This window comes from Eptatretus burgeri, chromosome 8 (assembly GCF_056783735.1).
Source record: "Eptatretus burgeri isolate ZD-2024b chromosome 8, Ebu_testis_v1, whole genome shotgun sequence".
Classification (NCBI taxonomy): Eukaryota; Metazoa; Chordata; class Myxini; order Myxiniformes; family Myxinidae; genus Eptatretus; species Eptatretus burgeri.
Window position 1 is genome coordinate 78,590,533 of NC_140968.1, and position 19,681 is coordinate 78,610,213.

General features: G+C 43.8%; 2 protein-coding genes across 8 annotated transcripts in view; one reads left to right on the forward strand and one right to left on the reverse strand.

Annotated features, from left to right (window-relative positions):
- Positions 1–4,627, forward strand: part of LOC147022121 (ADP-ribosylation factor 1-like) — a 28,606-nt gene extending 23,979 nt beyond the window's left edge. For both annotated transcript variants that reach the window (XM_085892725.1, XM_085892726.1), the window contains exons 4-5: positions 350–474; positions 661–4,627. In XM_085892725.1, coding sequence (XP_085748851.1) covers positions 350–474; positions 661–822 — 287 coding nt within the window. In that variant the 3' untranslated portion in view covers positions 823–4,627. The remainder of the gene's footprint in view (positions 1–349; positions 475–660) is intronic.
- The window catches only part of ATPAF2 (ATP synthase mitochondrial F1 complex assembly factor 2), a 204,771-nt gene that overhangs the window by 136,216 nt on the left and 48,874 nt on the right, over positions 1–19,681 (reverse strand). The gene's annotated exons all lie outside the window — the stretch shown is intronic.

Here is a 19,681-nt window from a genome sequence, read left to right on the forward strand (position 1 = left end):
TAATCACACTTCTTGTTGTTGTCGTTGTTTGTGTGCTTCTTCCATGTACTTTTTTATTGCTTCAGGAAGTAGTACTCTGTATAATTTTGTGTGCTACTTTTATGTCTCCTGCCATCTATCAGAGGGATGTAAAGCCAGAGAACTCATCTACCACTCGTAGACCACTCACTCAATGTGCCAGACACAGAATCTCTCTCTGTCTTTCTCTCTTTTTCTCTCTCTCACACTTTTTCTAAGGGCTTGAGATATTTATAGTACTACAGAAGTATATTATGAAAATTTCACTCATGCTGAGGTTAATATCAATGCTTGTCCCTACATCATATCGTATTGCTGTGTTGTATCCCAGGAGTAATCTTTGTGGTAGACAGTAATGACAGGGAGCGTGTGGCTGAAGCAAGGGACGAGCTCAAGAGCATACTTGATGAGGATGAATTGCGAGCAGCTAACCTCCTGGTGTTTGCAAACAAACAGGTAAATTTGACAGCTATCCAACTTGCAATGATTCTCTTGTTCTGCTTCTTTTTCACTTTGTGTGAGAAATAAATTTGTTGTTCTTTGAAAAGAAATGTGTATATGTTACAACTTCAGCTCATCGTTTTCTACATTCTGCATTCCTTTTCCTTTCCCTGACCAATTCACCACATGCCGATTGCCTAGGACTTGCCAAACGCCATGAAAGTAGGAGAAATCACACAGACCCTGGGCTTGCAATGCTTGCATAACCGCAACTGGTATATCCAAGCCACATGTGCCACCACCGGTGCCGGCCTGTACGAGGGCCTCGATTGGCTTACCAACTCTTTCAAGAACACAAAGTGAAATGGCGGTGCCATTATCTCCCAGGCCATCCCAATCCAACTCTTGCTCCCGATGAAAACACCGTTGCCTCTTGTTTCTAATGCAGGGTCATTCTCGCCAGAAGATGATCACGGACTTCTTCGACCTGCATGTGTAAAAGTTACCATATTGAATCTTTCTGCCAACTGACATTCACCAAGGGCATTGTATAATTGCTCGATTGTTGAGTGCAGCTCACAAATGTTTCTGCTTCATTGGTGATATCGAAAAAAACGGTTGAAATTTTTGCTTTAAAATATACGGACATGCAGCCGATGTCTGTGGAATAAGGTCTACATTTGCAACTGATGTCGGGTACCTTTTTGGAATGTCGAAATTCATCACATTTGTTTTAACCACATTGCTTCATGAGTGGAAGCTTTGCCAATTCATGTGAAAGATAACTTTGTGGTTTTTATTTTGTAAGCCAGTTGGTTCATGTTAAAGCTTTTTTCCCTTTAGTTTTATTTTGTTAGTTTCGTGTGAGTGGGCATAGTTTTTTTTTTTTGTCATGTGAAATTGTCCTTTGCCGGGCATTTTGGAAATGGAGCAGCATGGCATCGAGGAGGTCTTGATGGACCAGTGTGCGGTTACGTCATATGTCTGAGTCTTATTTCTCTCCATCTATAATGGATTTATAGATAGCATTTACACAGAGGGTATAGATTTAGTTGTTTTTTGTGGGGGATGGGGGGGAAGGGGTAGGAGGAAGAGTAGGGGAGGGGTTTGTACAATTTGGCAATGGGTTTATTGTTGCAATTCAGCTTTATTTTGTATAAAAAGGTAAAATACTGCAAGTGTTTTAAGATGGATTTCTCTAAAATGGACTACATGTACAAATCTAAAGTTTGAAGTATATCCATTTAATAATGAATCTTGGTATTGTTACCAAATTTGGAATGAGTGAGTTAAAGTAGTAAGTAGAAACTAAAAAAAAAAAAAAAAAAAAAAAAAAAAGGGATGTCTCAGTGTGTGGTTCTTTTGAAGGGTCAGTATACACGGTCCATGGATGAAATGTCTTTTTGTATGATGCGTGACAAAGGGGGCCGGTGTGTGCCACATACAAGTCAGAGCCGTCGAGCTTATAGTGATGCACATTTTGATCTACAGGGTATGGGTGAGTGGGTCTACTCTGTGTCGAGAAGAAAATGAGATTGTGGATGTTGAAGTGAAGGCCGAAGCAAGGCACCGAAAGCCCAGGTTGATGAGTTCAGAAGTTGGAATGTCTGTTGTAAAATGAACCAAGGTTGAACGTGTCTTTGACGCACTATTTTCAATATGTCGAGTTGTTTCGCCAATATCTGTTTACCTTTGTAACAAACTTAGCGTAATGGTTAGAGTGTCCGCTCTGAGTCTGGGAGGTCGACAGTTCAAACCCTGACCGAGTCGTACCAAAGACTTTAAAGATGGAATGTGCTGCTTCCTTGCTTGACGCTCAGGATTTAAAATAATAGAGCATGGCTAAACAACCATAGGTTGGCAACCTTAGTGGAGGCTTGATGGGACAAATGGCCTTCTGTGTTGAATTGGATTGCAAAGAAACACTTTTACCTTGAAGATGAACACAAAACGTGCATCAACTCGAAGCATTTCATTTGGTACTTGCTGAAATGTTTGAGCGTCATCTTGGAGGAGCTGGTCAATTAACACTACCATGGGTTGGTTGGTTCCATTTTTGAAATTCAGTGATTTGTAATGGATGAAGCATGAGATCGAGTCATTCAAAAATGGAACCTTTACCATCAGATGAAGCAATCCTTAATTCAAATAGATGGCATTTATAACTCTGAGCTTGCACAGTGTATTGACAAAAGTGTTTTTGCCATATCTGTGAGATCACTTGTGGTAGTAAAATACAAAATGGTGGGATTCTTTACTATTTGAGAGAAAGTGAAGCTCTATTATTGTGTGAGTGATAATGCATCAATGAAATTAATATGTTAAGCTAGGATGATGTTTATCGTTCATTTTGCTGTTGTTTTCTGAGCACTCGGTTGCTCTGTCACACTGCAAAATTGTCGCACGCTTGTCTTCGAGCTGTCGAGTCCTGGTTCGATTCCTGTCCTGACTGAACCATTGCATTGGTGCTTTTCAGGAGGGCATTGCATTTGCTCAGATGGATGTTACATTGAGTGTCCCGTCTGCTGGCATTAGTTGGTAGATCTTAAGGATTCTCACGGTGTCCTTTGTGAAGAGTCGGTGAGTTATCACCGGCACCCTAAACAAATTCCAAATTCCTTCCTGGACTGCGGGTAGCAAGTGGTCCGGTATTCTTGGAGGTTTCTTGAAGCTGGGTTACACCGCTTGCTATCCTGGAGTGTGGTTTCGGTCTGGGCAGCATCTTCTACACTATAAACAAATTGACCAGGTAGTTTCTTTCACGTGAAGGACTTTCTTCTGCTATGAATGAAAACCACCACTAACCCCGAAATGACCATTACTTTTGATTGATGTTTGTCTACCTTTTGTTTATCAATCTGTGGTTCAGGCCATTTTTTTAAGTCATGTCTAACGAGATGACCTAATAAAACCAGTCTCGATGTCCGTACGTACGTACGTCCCCATTTTTTTCTTCCCATTTTCTTTATTTGGTATGTGGGTAGATGTCGATGAGGGATGCACGACGGTATGACCTTTGACCCGATTGAAGGTCAACGTCAAGGTCACTCCAAAGTTGCAAAATCGTCCATTTTCAAAATCTATCTCCTCCGCCGTTTATGATCCGATCTTCGAAATTCCTTCGGATTCTGATAATATGGAACAATATCTAAATTTGGTCAGGCCGATTTTTTGAAATTCGTCCTGGTTATCGAGTCACGTGTCTTCAAAGTTGGAAAAATCGTCAGTGTGATACGGTCAAAAAAAATTCGCCCGATCTTAATGAAACTTGGTATGTAGGTAGGGGTCGATGAGTGATGCACGACGGTATGACTTTTGACATGATTGAAGGTCAAGGTCACTCCAAAGTTGCAAAATCGTCCATTTTCAAAATCTATCTCCTCCGCCGTTTGTGATCCGATCTTCGAAATTTTTTCAGATTCTGATAATATGAAACAATATCTAAATTTGGTCGGGCTGGTTTTTTAAAATTCGACCTGGTTATCGAGTCGGGTGTCTTCAAAGTTGGATCTACAGAGCTTCAGAGATAACCGTCACCCCCAACCGGGGGTAATTTTTTTTTTGAACATCGATCGGTGCTAAACAGCTTGGTTTTTGGGAAAAGCCGTTTAAAGAGTTCAACCACCATTCTTTACATAATGTTGGAAACGAATATTGGTCCTTCAAGAATATTCTTCAAGTTATTTCCCTGCTGTTCTAGTTGCATCTTTGAATGTGTTTCTGGAATATATTTTTGATTTCTTGTAGCCCAGTTTCTCTTGTAGCACAGCAGATAACAAACTCTTGTTCAAATGGTGATACAAGCACAAAAGTTTGCAATGAGTTCCTCATGGGTCACCCTTTTTTTTTTTTTAGAAAAAAAAAACGTTCGCCACATCAAATTTCAAGATGGATGCCAATGATGGCCTTGAATTATGGTTTTCCACATAATAAATGACTTCAATTTGAATGAAGTTTGTGTTGGTGCACATGTTTTTAATTATCCTGAGTTTGATTTTGCAATTGCCAGAGCTCTATGATGCTTCTGTTTTAATATTTTTGGTACCTTTTGGAGATTATACAACTTCCAATGTAACATTTGTACTGTCCTGTGTGTATGACTGGTATTGTGGCATTAATCTGGATTATAATTAAGATTACAAATAAAGTTCTGATCCCATGTACCATACTCTGTTATGGAGCATTGTTTCTGTCAAAGCAGTTTCTTGGCCAGGGATAATGCTGGGTGGTTTCCCATGCCTCTCCCAGTAGTAGTAGGGGCGTTCCATGTCAAGTGTACACATTTTTCAGCGAAATTGACACATCGTCTCAGATTTCACTCTGTTTTTGTGTAGGTTTTTGTATCCATGGTAAAACAGTGTCAATTTTCAGACTTGGGGGCCCATTTTAGCCCCCCCCCCAAATTTGGGCACCCCCGGTTGACCCACATTTTTCCAGTCGCCATATCACAGGTTGTAGTGGTCTGATTTGGATGATCTTGGTATCAAAATGCTCGTAAAAGTGAGATCTTTCGAATCGCGTAAAGTAAAATCACTCCGAAACAGTAATTCAAAAAGTTATAGTTTGGGGCGCCCTTTGACCTTGGGCCCCCGCCCCCCAGCCAAACCGATGATCCCGATTTTTTTCGTGTGAGAATACCCCTTCATATACTCCAACACCTCAGCATAAATTAAAATGGGGTCTCAATGGGTTCAAGTGTGATGATGGTTTTATTGTTCGGGGTCCACATATTACTAATTCTTGATTCGACATTGGGCGACGTTTGCCATCATCGTTTCAATGACGTCACCTACTGCCAGGCGACTTTGTCGGAAATTGACAAATATATATATATATATATATATATATATATATATATATATATTGCATCATTTGCAAAAAATTATTCTGCCTATTGTGTCGATTGATTTTTAAGTGTACATTTTTTGTATAACCATCATCGAATTCAGTTATAAATGGGCTAATCTGAGTTTTTGCATATTTTGCTGTAAGCATGGTGGCTGAAGATCGAAAGGAGTTCCGAAAATACTGATGCGATCCGTTCAGCTGCCATAAAACGAAACAACGAAAAGATCTTCGCAATGTGTCAAATGATATGTTGATGAAATTTTCTTCAAAGGTCAAAAAAGATGACAGACTGTACTTTGTGCAGAAAAAAAACTCAGTTGTCACCAGAGCGTATTGAAGAATCATCTTCGACCAGTTCAAAATTATCATCAGAAGGTACTATCGAAGGCATTGCAGAATCTATTTCGACAGATGAGGACGAGGAGGTTTTTGAGCGAGAAGCAGAAGTTGACCTATTAAACCAGTCGTTATCAATGATAGGCGAAAGCCCATTCAACAAACGGAAGGCGGAAAGGAACCCAGGGTACGTTCCTGAAAAGCGAAGTAAAGTGGAAGATTCTGTGCGAAAGAAATTGGAACTAGTTGCTGGACCAAGCACTGTGGAGAAAACACAAAATACATCGGCAAAATGTGATGAAAACTGCATGCCAGAGGTGATCAAAAGCCTGAAAGAAAAATACGTTGTTTCGAGCCGTTCAGAGCAAATACGTATACTGACAATATTTGCTCGGAATATGAGCATCAGAGGGATGATGAGTGAATTCAGTTGCTCCTAAAGAATGGCTGTGCAAGCCAAAAATTTAGAGAAAGAAAATGGTATGCTATAGTCTCCAAGTCCCAAACAGGGTAAAATATTGCCTGACGAAGTGAAATCCGCCGTAACCGAATTTTACCGAAGTGATGAAGTCAGCCAAATAATGCCAGGAAAAAAGGATTGTGTGGTGGTCAGAAATGAACATGGAAAACACAAAATTCAAAAGCGCCTGGTACTAAACAATCTCAAGGAACTGTTTCAGAAATTCAAAGAGAAGAACCCTGGCTTGAAAGTTGGATTCGCGAAGTTCGCCATGCTCCCTCCCTCGGAGTGTGTCCTAACTGGTTCAGGCGGTACACACAGTGTATGTGCATGTACGATACATCAAAATGTGAAACTCATGATGTTTGGTTCCAAAATGCCACAGATAGCCGAACTTCCTCGCTATCATCATGTGATAGCACGCATAGTTTGAAACCCAGCACAACCGGCACGTTATTTCAGAACTTGTGAAAGTTGCCCATCAATTGAAGACTTCAAAACCAAGATACTGAGTGCTTATGAACTAGAGGATATTGATGAAATTCAGTTTAAACGGTGGACATCCACCGACAGATCTGAACTGAGCTCCAAGGTCCTTCCTTTGGAAGAATTCATTAATCAATTCTGTGAACGCGCGGTGAAATTAGTGAGACACGACTTCATTGCCAAGGCCCAATCTCAGTTTCTGAAAAATAAGAAAGATGAAATCGGTGAAGGAGAATTTGTCATTATTGGAGACTTCTCAGAGAACTATTCGTTTGTCGTACAGGATGCGGCCCAAGGATTCCATTGGAACTGCTCTCAAGCGACAATTCACCCCTGGGTTTACTATTTCAAATCGGACGATGGCAAATTAAACCACGATTCGTTCACTATTATATCAGAATGCAATACTCACGACGTTGTCTCAGTCCACCTCTTCAAAAGAATGCTCATTGAACACTTGAAATCTAGCTTTGGAAATGTAAAGAAACTTTACTATTTCTCAGACAGTTGCGCTGGCCAATATAAGAATTGCAAAGCCTTCATAAACCTATTTTGTCACAAATCAGAGTATGGTATTGATGCAGAATGTCATTTTTTTGCCACAAGTCATGGCAACTTGGGCCCTTCAGATGGCGTGGGAGGTACAGTCAAATGAGAAGCAACACGTGAGAGCCTGCGTAGACCTTACGACAGTCAAATTATTTCTCCAAAAGATCTTTTCGCCTTTGCTGAAAATGGTTTGAATGAAATGAAGTTCGGTTATGGGATCCAAGAGGCGTATCACGAGGAAGTACGAAATCTGGAAGAAAGGTTAAAAACGGCCAAAACCATTGCTGGAACTCAAAAACTTCATGCTTTCATCCCTATTTCTGAAACTGCTCTTCAAGTACGCGAATTCAGCCTTAGCGAGGAACACCGTATCGAGTCAGCTATTTCAAAATCTACACCAACTTTTAACGGGAAACTCTCAGGTTATGTCACAGTGCACTATGATGGAAAATGGTGCCTTGCCTGCATCATGGAAGTCTTTCAGGACACTCATGAAGTGAAAGTGAATTTTCTTCATCCAAACAGGCCCACAAATAGTTTATTTTTCCTGACATTGAAGATCACTGCATTTTAGACATTTCTGATATACTTCTTTCCGTAGAACCAAAAACTGATTCAGGTAGAACCTCCACAATCAGTAAAAAAGAAACACAGCTGTCAAATAAAACATTGGTTGGCAAAAAATCTTGACTATAATATACTAGGAAAAACTTACTCATACTAGTATCACTTCCAGTTCCTGCATGTGCATGTGGAAAATGTATGTACGATATACTGATATAGTGTATTGGAAATCTTGTGTTCAAATATTGTGCTCTGTATTGTGGCGTATTGTGTGTCCAGCACCCGAGTCCCCAAACAATAAAACCATCATCACACTTGAACCCATTGAGATCCCATTTTCATTTATGCTGAGGTGTTGGAGTATATGAAGGGGTATTCTCACACGAAAAAAATCGGGACCATCGGTTTGGCTGGGGAGCAGGGGCCCAGGGTCAAAGGGCGCCCCAAACTATAACTTTTCGAATTACTGTTTCGGAGCGATTTTACTTTACGCGATTCGAAAGATCTCGCTTTTACGAGCATTTTGATACCAAGATCAGCGAAATTGGACCACTACAACCTGTGATATGGCCTCTGGAAGATTGTGGGGCAGCTGGGGGCTCCCAAATTTGGGGGGCCCCTAAAATGGGCCCACAAGTCTAAAAGCTGGTATTTTGAGTTTTTTCACTGAAGTGAATAAATGACCAACATATGTGGAGAAAATGAGGTATTAGTGTCAGGAGGGTGTGTACACTTGACATGGAATGCCCCAGTAGTAGTAGTAGTAGTAGTAGTAGTAGTAGTAGTAGTAGTAGTAGTAGTAGTAGTAGGGCAGAAAATTGTAATTTGTTCAGGTGTTGGCAATAACTCACCGACTCTTCATGAAGGACACCGTGGGATCTTTAACGTCCACCAACTATAAATGCTGGCAGACGGGATTCCCATTTAACGTCCATCTGAGAGACGGCGCACTCATTAATGAATCACCCTGCCTGTGAAACGCTGGAAGGACAGTTTATAGCTGGGTTAGGATTTGAACACAGGCGAGACGGCTTGGAGACAAGTGTGCGTACCTTCTAGTCTCGGCCGTATAAATTAAGTTGGTTTCAATAACGGATTAAAAGCAAGGAACGCAAGATAAATGTTTTATTTCTCCACAAATTTTTGTTTTAAACTTGTAACTATGGTATGACCAAAATGTCTATCTTGTGAAATAATAGCATGACTTCAGTTTTCCAAGGGTGATTCAGCAATTATACTGTCTAAAATTTGCTTGATGTCGATGAACATTGTGTACAGACTTTGTCTTGACATGTACATCTGCATGGAGCTGTGCAGATGAGGTCAAAGCAATCTCATATGTGCACCTTCCATGGCATTCTTTCTTGCATCCACATGTTTGAGAGCTCCTGGTAACATGCTGCAATAGGAGGAAGTGTTATCCAGCAGATCTGACGCATTTCGTTTTGTTGAATCCATCCCCAAGTTGGCAAGGCTCTGAGCTTCTGCTGTTGACTGACTCCATTTGCATCCTGCCTGGAGGCAGCACAGTGGGTATGCTGCAGAAGAGCATATCGAGTTGGTGGGATTGATTCATAAGACCTCATGTGTTGGTCCCACGAGCAGGAAAACCAAGATGGCAGCATTTCATTTGTCTGAGTGTCATGGTGGGTGGAGTCAAGCAACAGATATAGGTGTGGTCCGGCAGCTGTCCGACCAATGGGTGCACATTTCCAAACATGACCTCCAGCAACAACAGCAACACGGAGCTCTTTTGTCGACCAGGTAAAAAGTCGCAGGTTAAAAAAAAATGGCTACAGGTTAACCAAAAATCGTTGCAATCGAGCAATCGAAAGCTGTCAGCTGTCACAGCCACCCTCAAACATCAATCCTTGCCCAAGAATAAACTTTGAAGTTTTTTACTGTCAGAAGTTGTATGCATAATTTGTAAGAAGAAAGCATAAATTGTTAAAATAAATAAATCGACATGGGCCGAAATGAGATATCCTGACTCGAACACAAACGATTACTGCAGGTATGTATAAATGTTTCATTCCTCCATACTCATCACAAAGCCCTTTACCCCTCACCCACTCTCTGTTTTCTCACCCAAGTAAATATATGATGATTATTCATGTCAGTTGTTAAAAGCTGCCACAGACAAAAAATGATGACAGCATCTTGCTATACCAATTGGTGAGTAACTGTGTTGCATATAACATGCAATTTTAACTCCGCCCCCCCCTCCCGAGGATAGATGCATGCACGGCTACTTTTATAATACGTATAGATAATTTTGCGCCTTAGTAAAACGGCACAAAATCAGACTGAAAAATCAAGCAGCAGCGATGACGGTTGCTCTCGGGGTGGAAGTGGCTATGATCGGAATGATTCACACGTCAGCTATGGAGGACGACGCCCAATGATGCTGACACAGAAGTGTTTTGGAGGCTCTTGCTGGCAGCTCTGAGAATGACATTACATTGGTTGTGTTGTGTTTGTGGTGAACACAAGCTGTGGTTGGATGACTTAACATTATGAATATTTTTAGTTGGAGGTATGCTAAATATTTGTATGAAAATGACAATGCAGTACAGGTGTTTTCTCAATTTTTTTTGACCGTAATGAAATGCAATGTGTAGTCCTTGTTCTTTGCTCAAATTCTCTATTTACTTGAGCAAATGCAATTACTCTTGCAAAAAAAAAAAGTAAAATTAAAACGAGAGCGATATTGACGGAAGTGATCACTCTCGCAAACAAAATCCAGGAGAATGATTTACAACTCTCGCAGACATGACAAACACGAGTCTCTGGTACATAATAAATACACAGCAAGTTGTGCCCCACTGAATCGCTCCGTTGGTTATTCTGACGTCCCACCTTGTATCACGTCGCCGTACCACAATAAGTAGACGAGGTGGGACGTTGAGAGTGTGGTTCCCCATCTGGGCGGGGCTGAATCAATGGTAAGGTAACATGAGCCTTGGAGCAGGGACCCTGCCAGACTTGACCTTCTCAGATGGCGTCCGTGGTTGCTCAGCAATCCATCGGGTCATGTCGTTATCCGTGGCTTGCAGCTTCAGGGTCGGAAGTACAATTGGTTTTGAGCAACCCCCTTCTGAACCCCACGCTCATTCCGAAACAATATATTATGATTGACCATTCATTTTGCACTTGGACAGCACACTGTCTGCAGAAGCTGAGATGGTGTTTTGCCAAAAGGCGATTCCAACAAAAATCATTGCAAGCCAGTTAACTAAGCTTGTGTGAACATGTGCTGAATTGGTGAAAGAACACCATGATGTTGATTTATTTTTGAAGTGAATACTAAATATAGGGTTATCATTGAACAAACTGAAATTGTCAACTAATGTTGTTTCACGATTATTTGTTCCAGGACTGACCACCTGAAATCGACATTGGTGAAGTCAACTCCGCAGTTGTTGTTTTTTGTTTTTTTTTTCATCAACCTCCATGGCAAAACACGTCTCAGCTCATATTCATAGAAACGCTCACAATCGCCACTTTTTGGTATACATAATTAAGGCTCATGGAAGAGCTTGTACGAGTACAGTGAATGCAACAGGACAAAAAGAACAGGTGAGAGGGGGGAGGGGGGAGAACCAACAGCAAAGTTGAAGGCCAATATTGAGGCAGATTTGGACAATCGGTGTGGGGAGGAATGGGGGGGCAGGAGACAAGATGGATACAGAAGGAAACTCAGGAGGGAAAACTGGGAATTTGGAAGGAGGTATTCAGTGGAGTGGGTAAACAAGGGTAGAAAATATGGTTTTCGATTGGGGATGACCTGAGATTGTGGAGAACAGCTGTTTTGAAGACCTGGAGCTTGGAGTGTATGGAAAAAAAAAAGAGATTGAAGAGAATGTGGAAGTTGGTTCCACAGTTGGGGAAAAAAAATTAAAAAGGAGAGTAACCAATGAGTGGTCACCTTGGATTTAGGTAGTTTCATTAGAAGGGGATTTAATGGTTGACCCTGTGTGCCCAGCAGAAACATGAGGGGGGGGGGGAAGAATGGAAAGAAAAGAGGGTGCAAGACCGGAAAGGAGGCAGTAGGAGACAGAGACCACCGACCTATCTGTGATTGTGAAGTGACAGGGAGCTTCATCGTGGGAGATTCCAATAATCTTGAAGGCCTTGGTTTCCATGGCATTAAGCTGAGGAAGATGTGAGGCAGGGGAGCTAGACAAGAGGGGAGAGCAGTACTCCATCAAGTTGCGAATGAAGGCCTTCGAGGTGGATAGGAGTTCAGGTGTGTCAAGGATGGACTGTATGCCTGAGGATGCCCAGTCGCTGGCTGGCTTTGGAGGCCAACTTTGAAATGTGGTTTTCCAAAGAAAGATTATGGCCAAGAGTGAGACCCAGGAATTTGAATGACTGAATTTCAAGAGGATTGTTCAGAAAGTAGGTGGGGGTGGGGGTGGTGGGGTTCCAAACGGTCCTTTTGGAGAGAGATCGTGAGTGGGAGATTTGTCAGGATTGAAAGACAAAGACAAATTCCAAGTGTTTGACCAACTTGTGATTTTGTCAACGTCTGAAGAGAGGGAAGAGGCTGCAGCCTGTCTGTCTGAAGGATGTCACAGCAGAGGTTGGAGTCATCAGCAAATAGAGGATTTTCCAGAGTCAGAGATCATTGATGAAGATCAGGAATAGGACTGGGCCCAGAATATTGCCTTAGGGCATACCAGCCTTGACAGTGAGAGTAAATGACAGGATTCCGTTGCGAGCCGCACGTTGGCTATGAGAGTAGAGGAAGTTTAGTAAGCCATGTGTGGAGCTTGCTTTGGATTCCATAGGCAGAGTTTGGAAAGGAAGGCAGATGCCAGGCTGTATCAAAAGCACGAGATATGTCATGTTTGACATTGAAGGTCTCCATCCATTGTTGAGTATAAGCAGCATGTTCAAGGTGGAGTGACCTGGTCTGAAACCAAATTGGTGATCTGAGATGAGGTTGTTGGAGAAGAGGAGGAAGGAATTCATATCAACTGCCATGATGGATTTCACGACCTTGCTGATGACTGGAAGTAAACTGATTAGTCTATCATTCAGGGGATCAGTTTTTGCACCTTTTTAATGTAAAACACAGTGATGTTGGCCGATTTCCATACAGATGGAAAATGATCAAGGGTAAATTACAGGGTGAAAAGGGCAGAGAAAGGATGCGAAAGAGCAGCAGAGCAGGATTTTAGGACATGTGAGTTGATGCTGTCCGGTGCAATTTCTGAGTCAGAGTTGAGGGTTGGAAGAACCTTTACCACCTTCTCAAGTAAAAAAAAACTAGATGGAATCCAGCAGTAGCTGGGTATGACAGGAAAGGATGCAGAGTCATCTGTGGTGCCATTTGAAGAGAGGGAAGAGATGGAAGGGGAGCATACTCCAGAAACGGACTTGAGGAACCACCAGGTTTTAGAGGAGGGAGACCAGTTTGAAAGTTCATCTTTGAGATTGGACAGATGTCGTTTTCTGGCTCTCCTGAGAGTGGACACACTTGTTGCGGCCTTTTTGGAATGCACCGAGATTGCCTTCGGTTTGATTAGCCTTCCAAGAAGAGAAGGCAATTTGTTTCAGACCAACTGCCTCACACAGGATTCAGTGGACCATGGGCAAGAAGAGGGGTAGGACAATTGAAGAGGAGAGAGGCTGAGACAGAGAGAGTAAGTTTTTGTCGAAGAATTCCTTTTTCCAGTTCTCTGAAAGGCGATTCATTGGACAGTGCAGAGAGTGGGTTTGAGTGGTTCGTGGAATTCAATGACAGTGAAATTGGCAGTAGTACCACCAAAAGACAACCTCCATGAAACACTGGACAGAATTTGGAGGGATAATGCCCAGAGGTTAAACTACCATGTATGGCATATAATGCCAATTTATTCATCCAGAATGAGGAAGTATTGTCCCAGGCTTCAATGTCCTTGATCTCCAAGGTCAACAGACTTGAATTTATCGACTGTGAAAGGAATAGAACTATTGCTTTTTACAAGATGGTAGCATGGATTGTAGGTGTCAATAATGAACCCATTCCAGACAGTTTTGGCTGGTCCATTACAGCTGTTGAATTTGATGAACAGGAATGGTTCCTGTGCATCACGAGACTAGTTCAGCTATTGACATTCCAGACAGATTTTCAAAGACCCCAACTGCAATTGTTCGAGATGATATTGATTTTAGCAAGAAACCCAAACTGTACGTAGCGTAATGCACCACATGAATGGTCTGATTCAATGGGTGGTGAATGCTTTCGCAGATAGCTCTGAAAGAGTATCTTTGAAAAAAGGAAACAGGTCGCTGAAAGTTCCACCATTGAGCTTATTCCCTCAGTAATTGGCGGTTGACGTTATTGTTTCCCGTTTGAAAATCACGTCCGATAGCTCTCAGCTACTGCAGTTTTGATTGGCTGACTTGTTTCGTCCTGAAGAGAAGAGTGCACGGAAAAGGCCAAAAATGCTAAATGTCACTCCTCACAGCCTTACTTGTTTACTGAAGTATCTGATTATGATAACTACAACTGAACCATGATTGATTACAAGACCTTGATACTTCATTTGAGAGGTTCACAGTGGGTTGTTTTGATGAATGTGTAATTACACTGTGATTTATCGAAAACGAGGGTAGTTGCGATTATTCATGTAAAATCAGTTTCAGCCATGATAATTATTTTAATAAAGCAAGGGCAACCTTGATATTTTGAATTGTGAAGGTATGTTGTCTCAGCTTCAAGTTTGCCGTGTACAATAGCCCATGAGTGGAGTGCTGTTGGATATACGAGTCCATAAAAACAGCCAAATTGCCACATAGTGGCTATGTGCTCCTGGGTGACCAATTTCAACACCCACAATGCCATGTCGCACAGAGACCTCATGGAGAACCTTTTACCCAGAGTCCACAATATAGTTATCTCTCTCCATATGCGAGATTTGAAGAAGCACCTCAGGTCATAGAACGAAGATTGAATAAAAGCTGCTTTTCGACCCGCTGCATATGGCTGATAGTCGCCCTTCTCAATACAGGACTTTCAGAATGATGCGTGGATGCTAAATGAGGCCTTTTGTGCATGCGCTGTACGTGTTTATAGCGACTCAGTTCACCTCGCCGGACACTTTTCACCGACCATTTTTTTCTTGTGTAAAATATAATTCAAATACACTTAAACAATTTTCAGCACTTGGACTAAAGAGTGGCAATTTCAACATGGTTAGCCATAATTGTTCTATTACTGAATGCAAATTGGATTCATGAGAATATAGGGTAGATGAGATGGAGACATTGATTTCTTATTTATACAAGCGAGCAGCGACAGTGCCTTCCAAAGTATTCACACTCTTCGACTTTTGTCACATTTTGATGTGGTCAGCCTGAATTTAAAATGGATTAAATTCAATTTTTTTGTCACCGATCTCCACAAAATACGCCCATCATGCAAAAGTGAACAAAGTAATAAAAAATTAAAAGCTTAAATGTCATGCGTTGATAAGTATTCAACCCCCTGAGCCAATACCTTGTTGAAGCGCCTTTGCCAGTAATTACAGCTTCGAGTGTTCTTGGGTATATCTGTATTTGGGGATTTTTCTCCCATTCTTCCTTGCAGACAGATTTCCTCAAACTCTGTCAAATTGGAAGAGGTGTCAGTGAACAGCAATCTTCAAGTCTTTCCACAGATTGGCAATAGGATTCAAGTCTGGGCTTTGGCTGGGACATGTCAGGACTTTCACGTTCTTGTTCTGAAGCCATTGCAGTGTTGCTTTGGCTGTATGCTTGGGGTCATTGTCCTGTTGGAACGTAAATCTTCACCGCAGTCTGAGGTCTTTTGCACTCTGAAGCAAGTTCTCAAGGATTTGCCTGTATTTGGCTCCATTCATTGTTAAATCTTCACAAATCTCACAGTCCCTGCCACTGAAAAGCATCCCCACAGCATGCTGCTTCCAACACCATGCTTCATGGTGTTACAGGCCAAAGAGTTACATTTTCATCTCATCAGACCACAGAATATTTTTCCACATGCTCTGTCTTTCACATGCCCTTTTGCAAACTCCAGGCATGCTGTCATGTGCCTTTTTCTCAGGAGTGGTTTCTGTCTGGCCACTCTCCCATAAAGCCTCGATTTGAAAAGTGCTGCAGAGATTGTTATCCTTCCGGCAGGTTCTCCCATCTCAGCCAAGGAACTATGTAGTTTTGTCAGAGTGGTCATTGGGTTCTTAGTCAGACGGCCAGCTTAAGGAAGAGTCTGGGTCGTTCCATACTATTTCCACTTCCTAATGATGGAGCTCACTGTGCTACTAGGTACTTTCAACACTCTAGAAATTGTTTTATACCTTTCCCCAGATCTATGCTTCCTCACAATTACATCTTGGGAGTTTTACGGACAGTTTTGCATTCAGAAAGGTGAAAGGGGTGTTTCTTTCTAAATCATGTCCAATCAAATGAATTGGCCACAGGTGGACTCCAATCAAGTTATAGAGACATCTCAAGGATGATCAAAGGAAATGGGATGCATTTGAGCTCAATTTGGAGTGTCATTGCAAAGGGGTTGAATACTTGCTGGTGCAACACATTTCAGCTTTTCATTTTTAATTAATTTGTAAAAAAATTCTAAAAACATCTTTTCACTTTGTCATGATGGGGCATTTTTTGTAGATCGGGGACTAATTTTAATACTTTTTAAATTCAGGCTCCAACAAAATGTGACAAAAGTCGAGGGATGTGAATACTTTCTGAAGACCCTGTGTATATGTGTGTGATATATACACACACAGAATTACTGTGGATGAAAAAAACATCATACAACTTCTCTTGTAGCCCTGGAATAAAAAAAAACTATATATATATTGTTACGGATTCGCGCCCGCCGGCGTGCGAACGGCCACGTAACTCGAATCGCGGCACGTCGCCCACCGGACGGACAATCCAGTCGTGACCCTCTCGGACTAACGCCGGGAACCAGTCACGGGTGGACCTTTCGGTCTCACCGCGATCGAGCCAATTGGCCCCCGCGTGGGATAGGGTTGCTCGCCAAATTCGACCTACCTAAGTACCCACACGGAGGGTAGACCGGGCGATCGCACCTCGCCGCAGGTCGACTTCGGACACGGGCCACTTAAGCGACCCATTCCGTACTATCGGGATAACCGAGCGGTGTTATCGTCGGCCTCGACGGTTCGATTAATTATCGGGCGTATTAAGCCCACTACCAACCCTTTACGTGAAGCAAGATGAGGATTCAATGAAAGAAATGACGAAGCGAAGCGGGAAAACAGTTCAATATAAAGCACATTTATTCGCGATGAACGGAAAGCACACATATACAATTCCACCAAAAGCACATAGAAAAGAGGAAGACAAAAAGCAAATGCGACAATGCAGATCTAATACCGATTACGCGAGCACACGGCAACACTTATACAATTTTACTTCACAGACGGCGCCGACAACACACATTCCCAAAGCAAAAGAAAAGAGAACCACCCTCCAGGATGAGGGGGTAGGCGGGCCTGGGGCCGAGACCGTGTCGGGCCTACCCGTCTGGTGATGAGACGCGGAGCGGCGGTGGTGCCTCAACTCCGCGGGCCTCGCGGACAGTGTCTGGTAGGGGGTGGGAAGGGGGCCCCCTTTTGTCGCACTATCTCAGCGCGGGGGGAAACAGGAGGGGGTTGCTGATGCTCGAGGAAAGGAGGATTTAACCCTGTCTCGGGTCCCGCGGCGAGCGTCTCCTCCTCCACCTCGGTCGCGTTGCTGGCCTCTCTGGTGTGCAGCTCCCGGCACCGACGCGAGCACCCCCTCGTCTGCCTTCGCCGCCGCCGCCTCTCCACAGCTCCGTCCTCTTCGCTCCGACTCCGCGAACTCCCAACTGCACTCTACTCTTCCTCCGCTTCCAACTCCGAACTCTTCCTCCTGCGAACTCCACTCGACTGACGAACGCGGTCGCTTATATAAGCCCCGTGGCTTCGCCTTTGACCCCCTGCCTTCGACCTTTCACCTCGCTCCCCATTGGCCCGAGAAAAAGTGGGCGTGAATGCTTTTTGATCCATGAATTTGCATATAGCGACCGCCCTCCAACGCCCTGGAGGCGGGGCCAAATCGCCCCTCGCTCACCGATTGGACGGAACAAAAGTGGGCGTGAGTCGTTTTTGATCCGTTTTTCTGCGGAAAGTCCGTGGTTTTGTACACGCTGTTCGGTGCGCGCCCTGCACGAGTCCAATACTGGTACCCACAAGCGGCGCAAGAACGGTGGCGATGCGACGGTTGCGAGGTGTGACGGTAAAGGTCGTGGCTGTTGTGGTGAAGCGGCGTTGTGGTGGGTGGTTGATGTTGTGATGACTGTTGAGACGTGTTTGGTGGTGGTAATAATGGCGGTTGGTCCAAAATAAAGATAGTAAAAGAAAAACGGCTATCCTGAAGAGTCGCAGCACGCATGAATGACATTTATTCCCACTAGACAACGGGTTTGGGCCTAACTACACATATACTTACGGAGATATCTCACCTAAGGGACCTGAATGGTGGTGTGCGAATTTGGTCAACCACAACACTACCCCCTCCCCTTTTTTACAGACTCGTCCCGAGTCGTCAAATTTTCGTGTGCCATCATGTGTAGTTTTCCCCTAGTACATTTTACCTACGGATCCCTGAGTGCGACATTCATGGTATTCGTGTCCCCAAAATAAATAACCTGAGGGCTGCGTAACTACCTAAACAAACTCACTCACACGGACGACTTAAATAAAATTGCCGGCGCTAGGACAGACATGCCGGGGGCGCACTCATATTTACAGTACATCTTAACCTTAACTTACAAATTTTACACTAAACCATGGCCCAGGATCACTGAACTCTGCAAAAAGAAAGCAGTTAGCAGGGAGCCAGGCTGCTCGCATGCAGTCTCTGGCTCAAAACAATGCAGGTGACAGGGAACGTGGCTGGCTGCTCACACGCAGTCCAAGGCCTTCCCTTTTGAACTGAACGCAGTGAACCACAACGGTGCATGGGCTGCACAAACGCAGTCTCCGTGCCAGCTCAAGTGGCACACGCAATGAGCACAACGAATGGATGGATGAACACAAACACGGTGCACGGGCCGCCACTGCAGGCCCGTGTTGTAGCTGCCAACAGGGCAGTTCTCGCAGCTTGCAAACTGTTGCCTTGCGGATCCTGGCGCACATGGAAATGAACAGGGGGGGCAAAGCAAAAATTGAACGGGGCTGGTGAACAGGGGCAGTGGGCATGGCATGGCAAAGGCAGCAGGCAAACACAGCCCGCAGAAGAAGGCCGCTGCAGGCAAACACAGCCGGCAGATGAACTGGCCGGCACAGGCCTTGAAGTACCACAGCTGCAGATGATCCGGCCGGCACAGGCCTTGCAGAAAACAGCTGCAGACGATCCAGCCGGCACAGGCCTTGCAGCACAGCAGCTGCAGACGATCCAGCCGGCACAGGCCTTGCAGCAAAACAACAGCTGCCGATGAAGTGGGCCGGCCTTTGCCTTGCAGCAACGCAGCCAGCAGATGAAGCTGGCCAGTCTTTGCCGTTCAGTGGAGGTTGGTGGAGGGAGTGCGGTGGTGCTGGCCACTCGGAAGGCGGGCTCGGACCTACCCTACGGTCTCCCTCCCAACCTATCGCCTTTGCCTGTCACTGTCTATACCCACTCCCTTAATTTGTCAAACCCCAATTTAGCCCCAACTTATTTTTTTGTTGTTTTTATTTTTACTTCCCCACTATAAATCGTCCCCTAACCCCCTTTATCGTCTTTGTTCGGCTAACCTATCCTGTCACCGAGCCTACTCCCAACCCCTACGTTCCCTTCCCGGAGGGGAATAAGGGAGAGCTAATGTCCTGTGTCGAGGCCCAACGAAGCCTCAGGATGGCCTCCCCAGAGTTCGGTCGGTGGCGAGGAATGGCCGCCAGGTGGAGCAGGAGAGCCGTTTCTCACCGAACACCCAGAATTGCAGGTCGTAACCTTCAGACAACTCCGAAGGTCACGGGTCACTTAAGGACC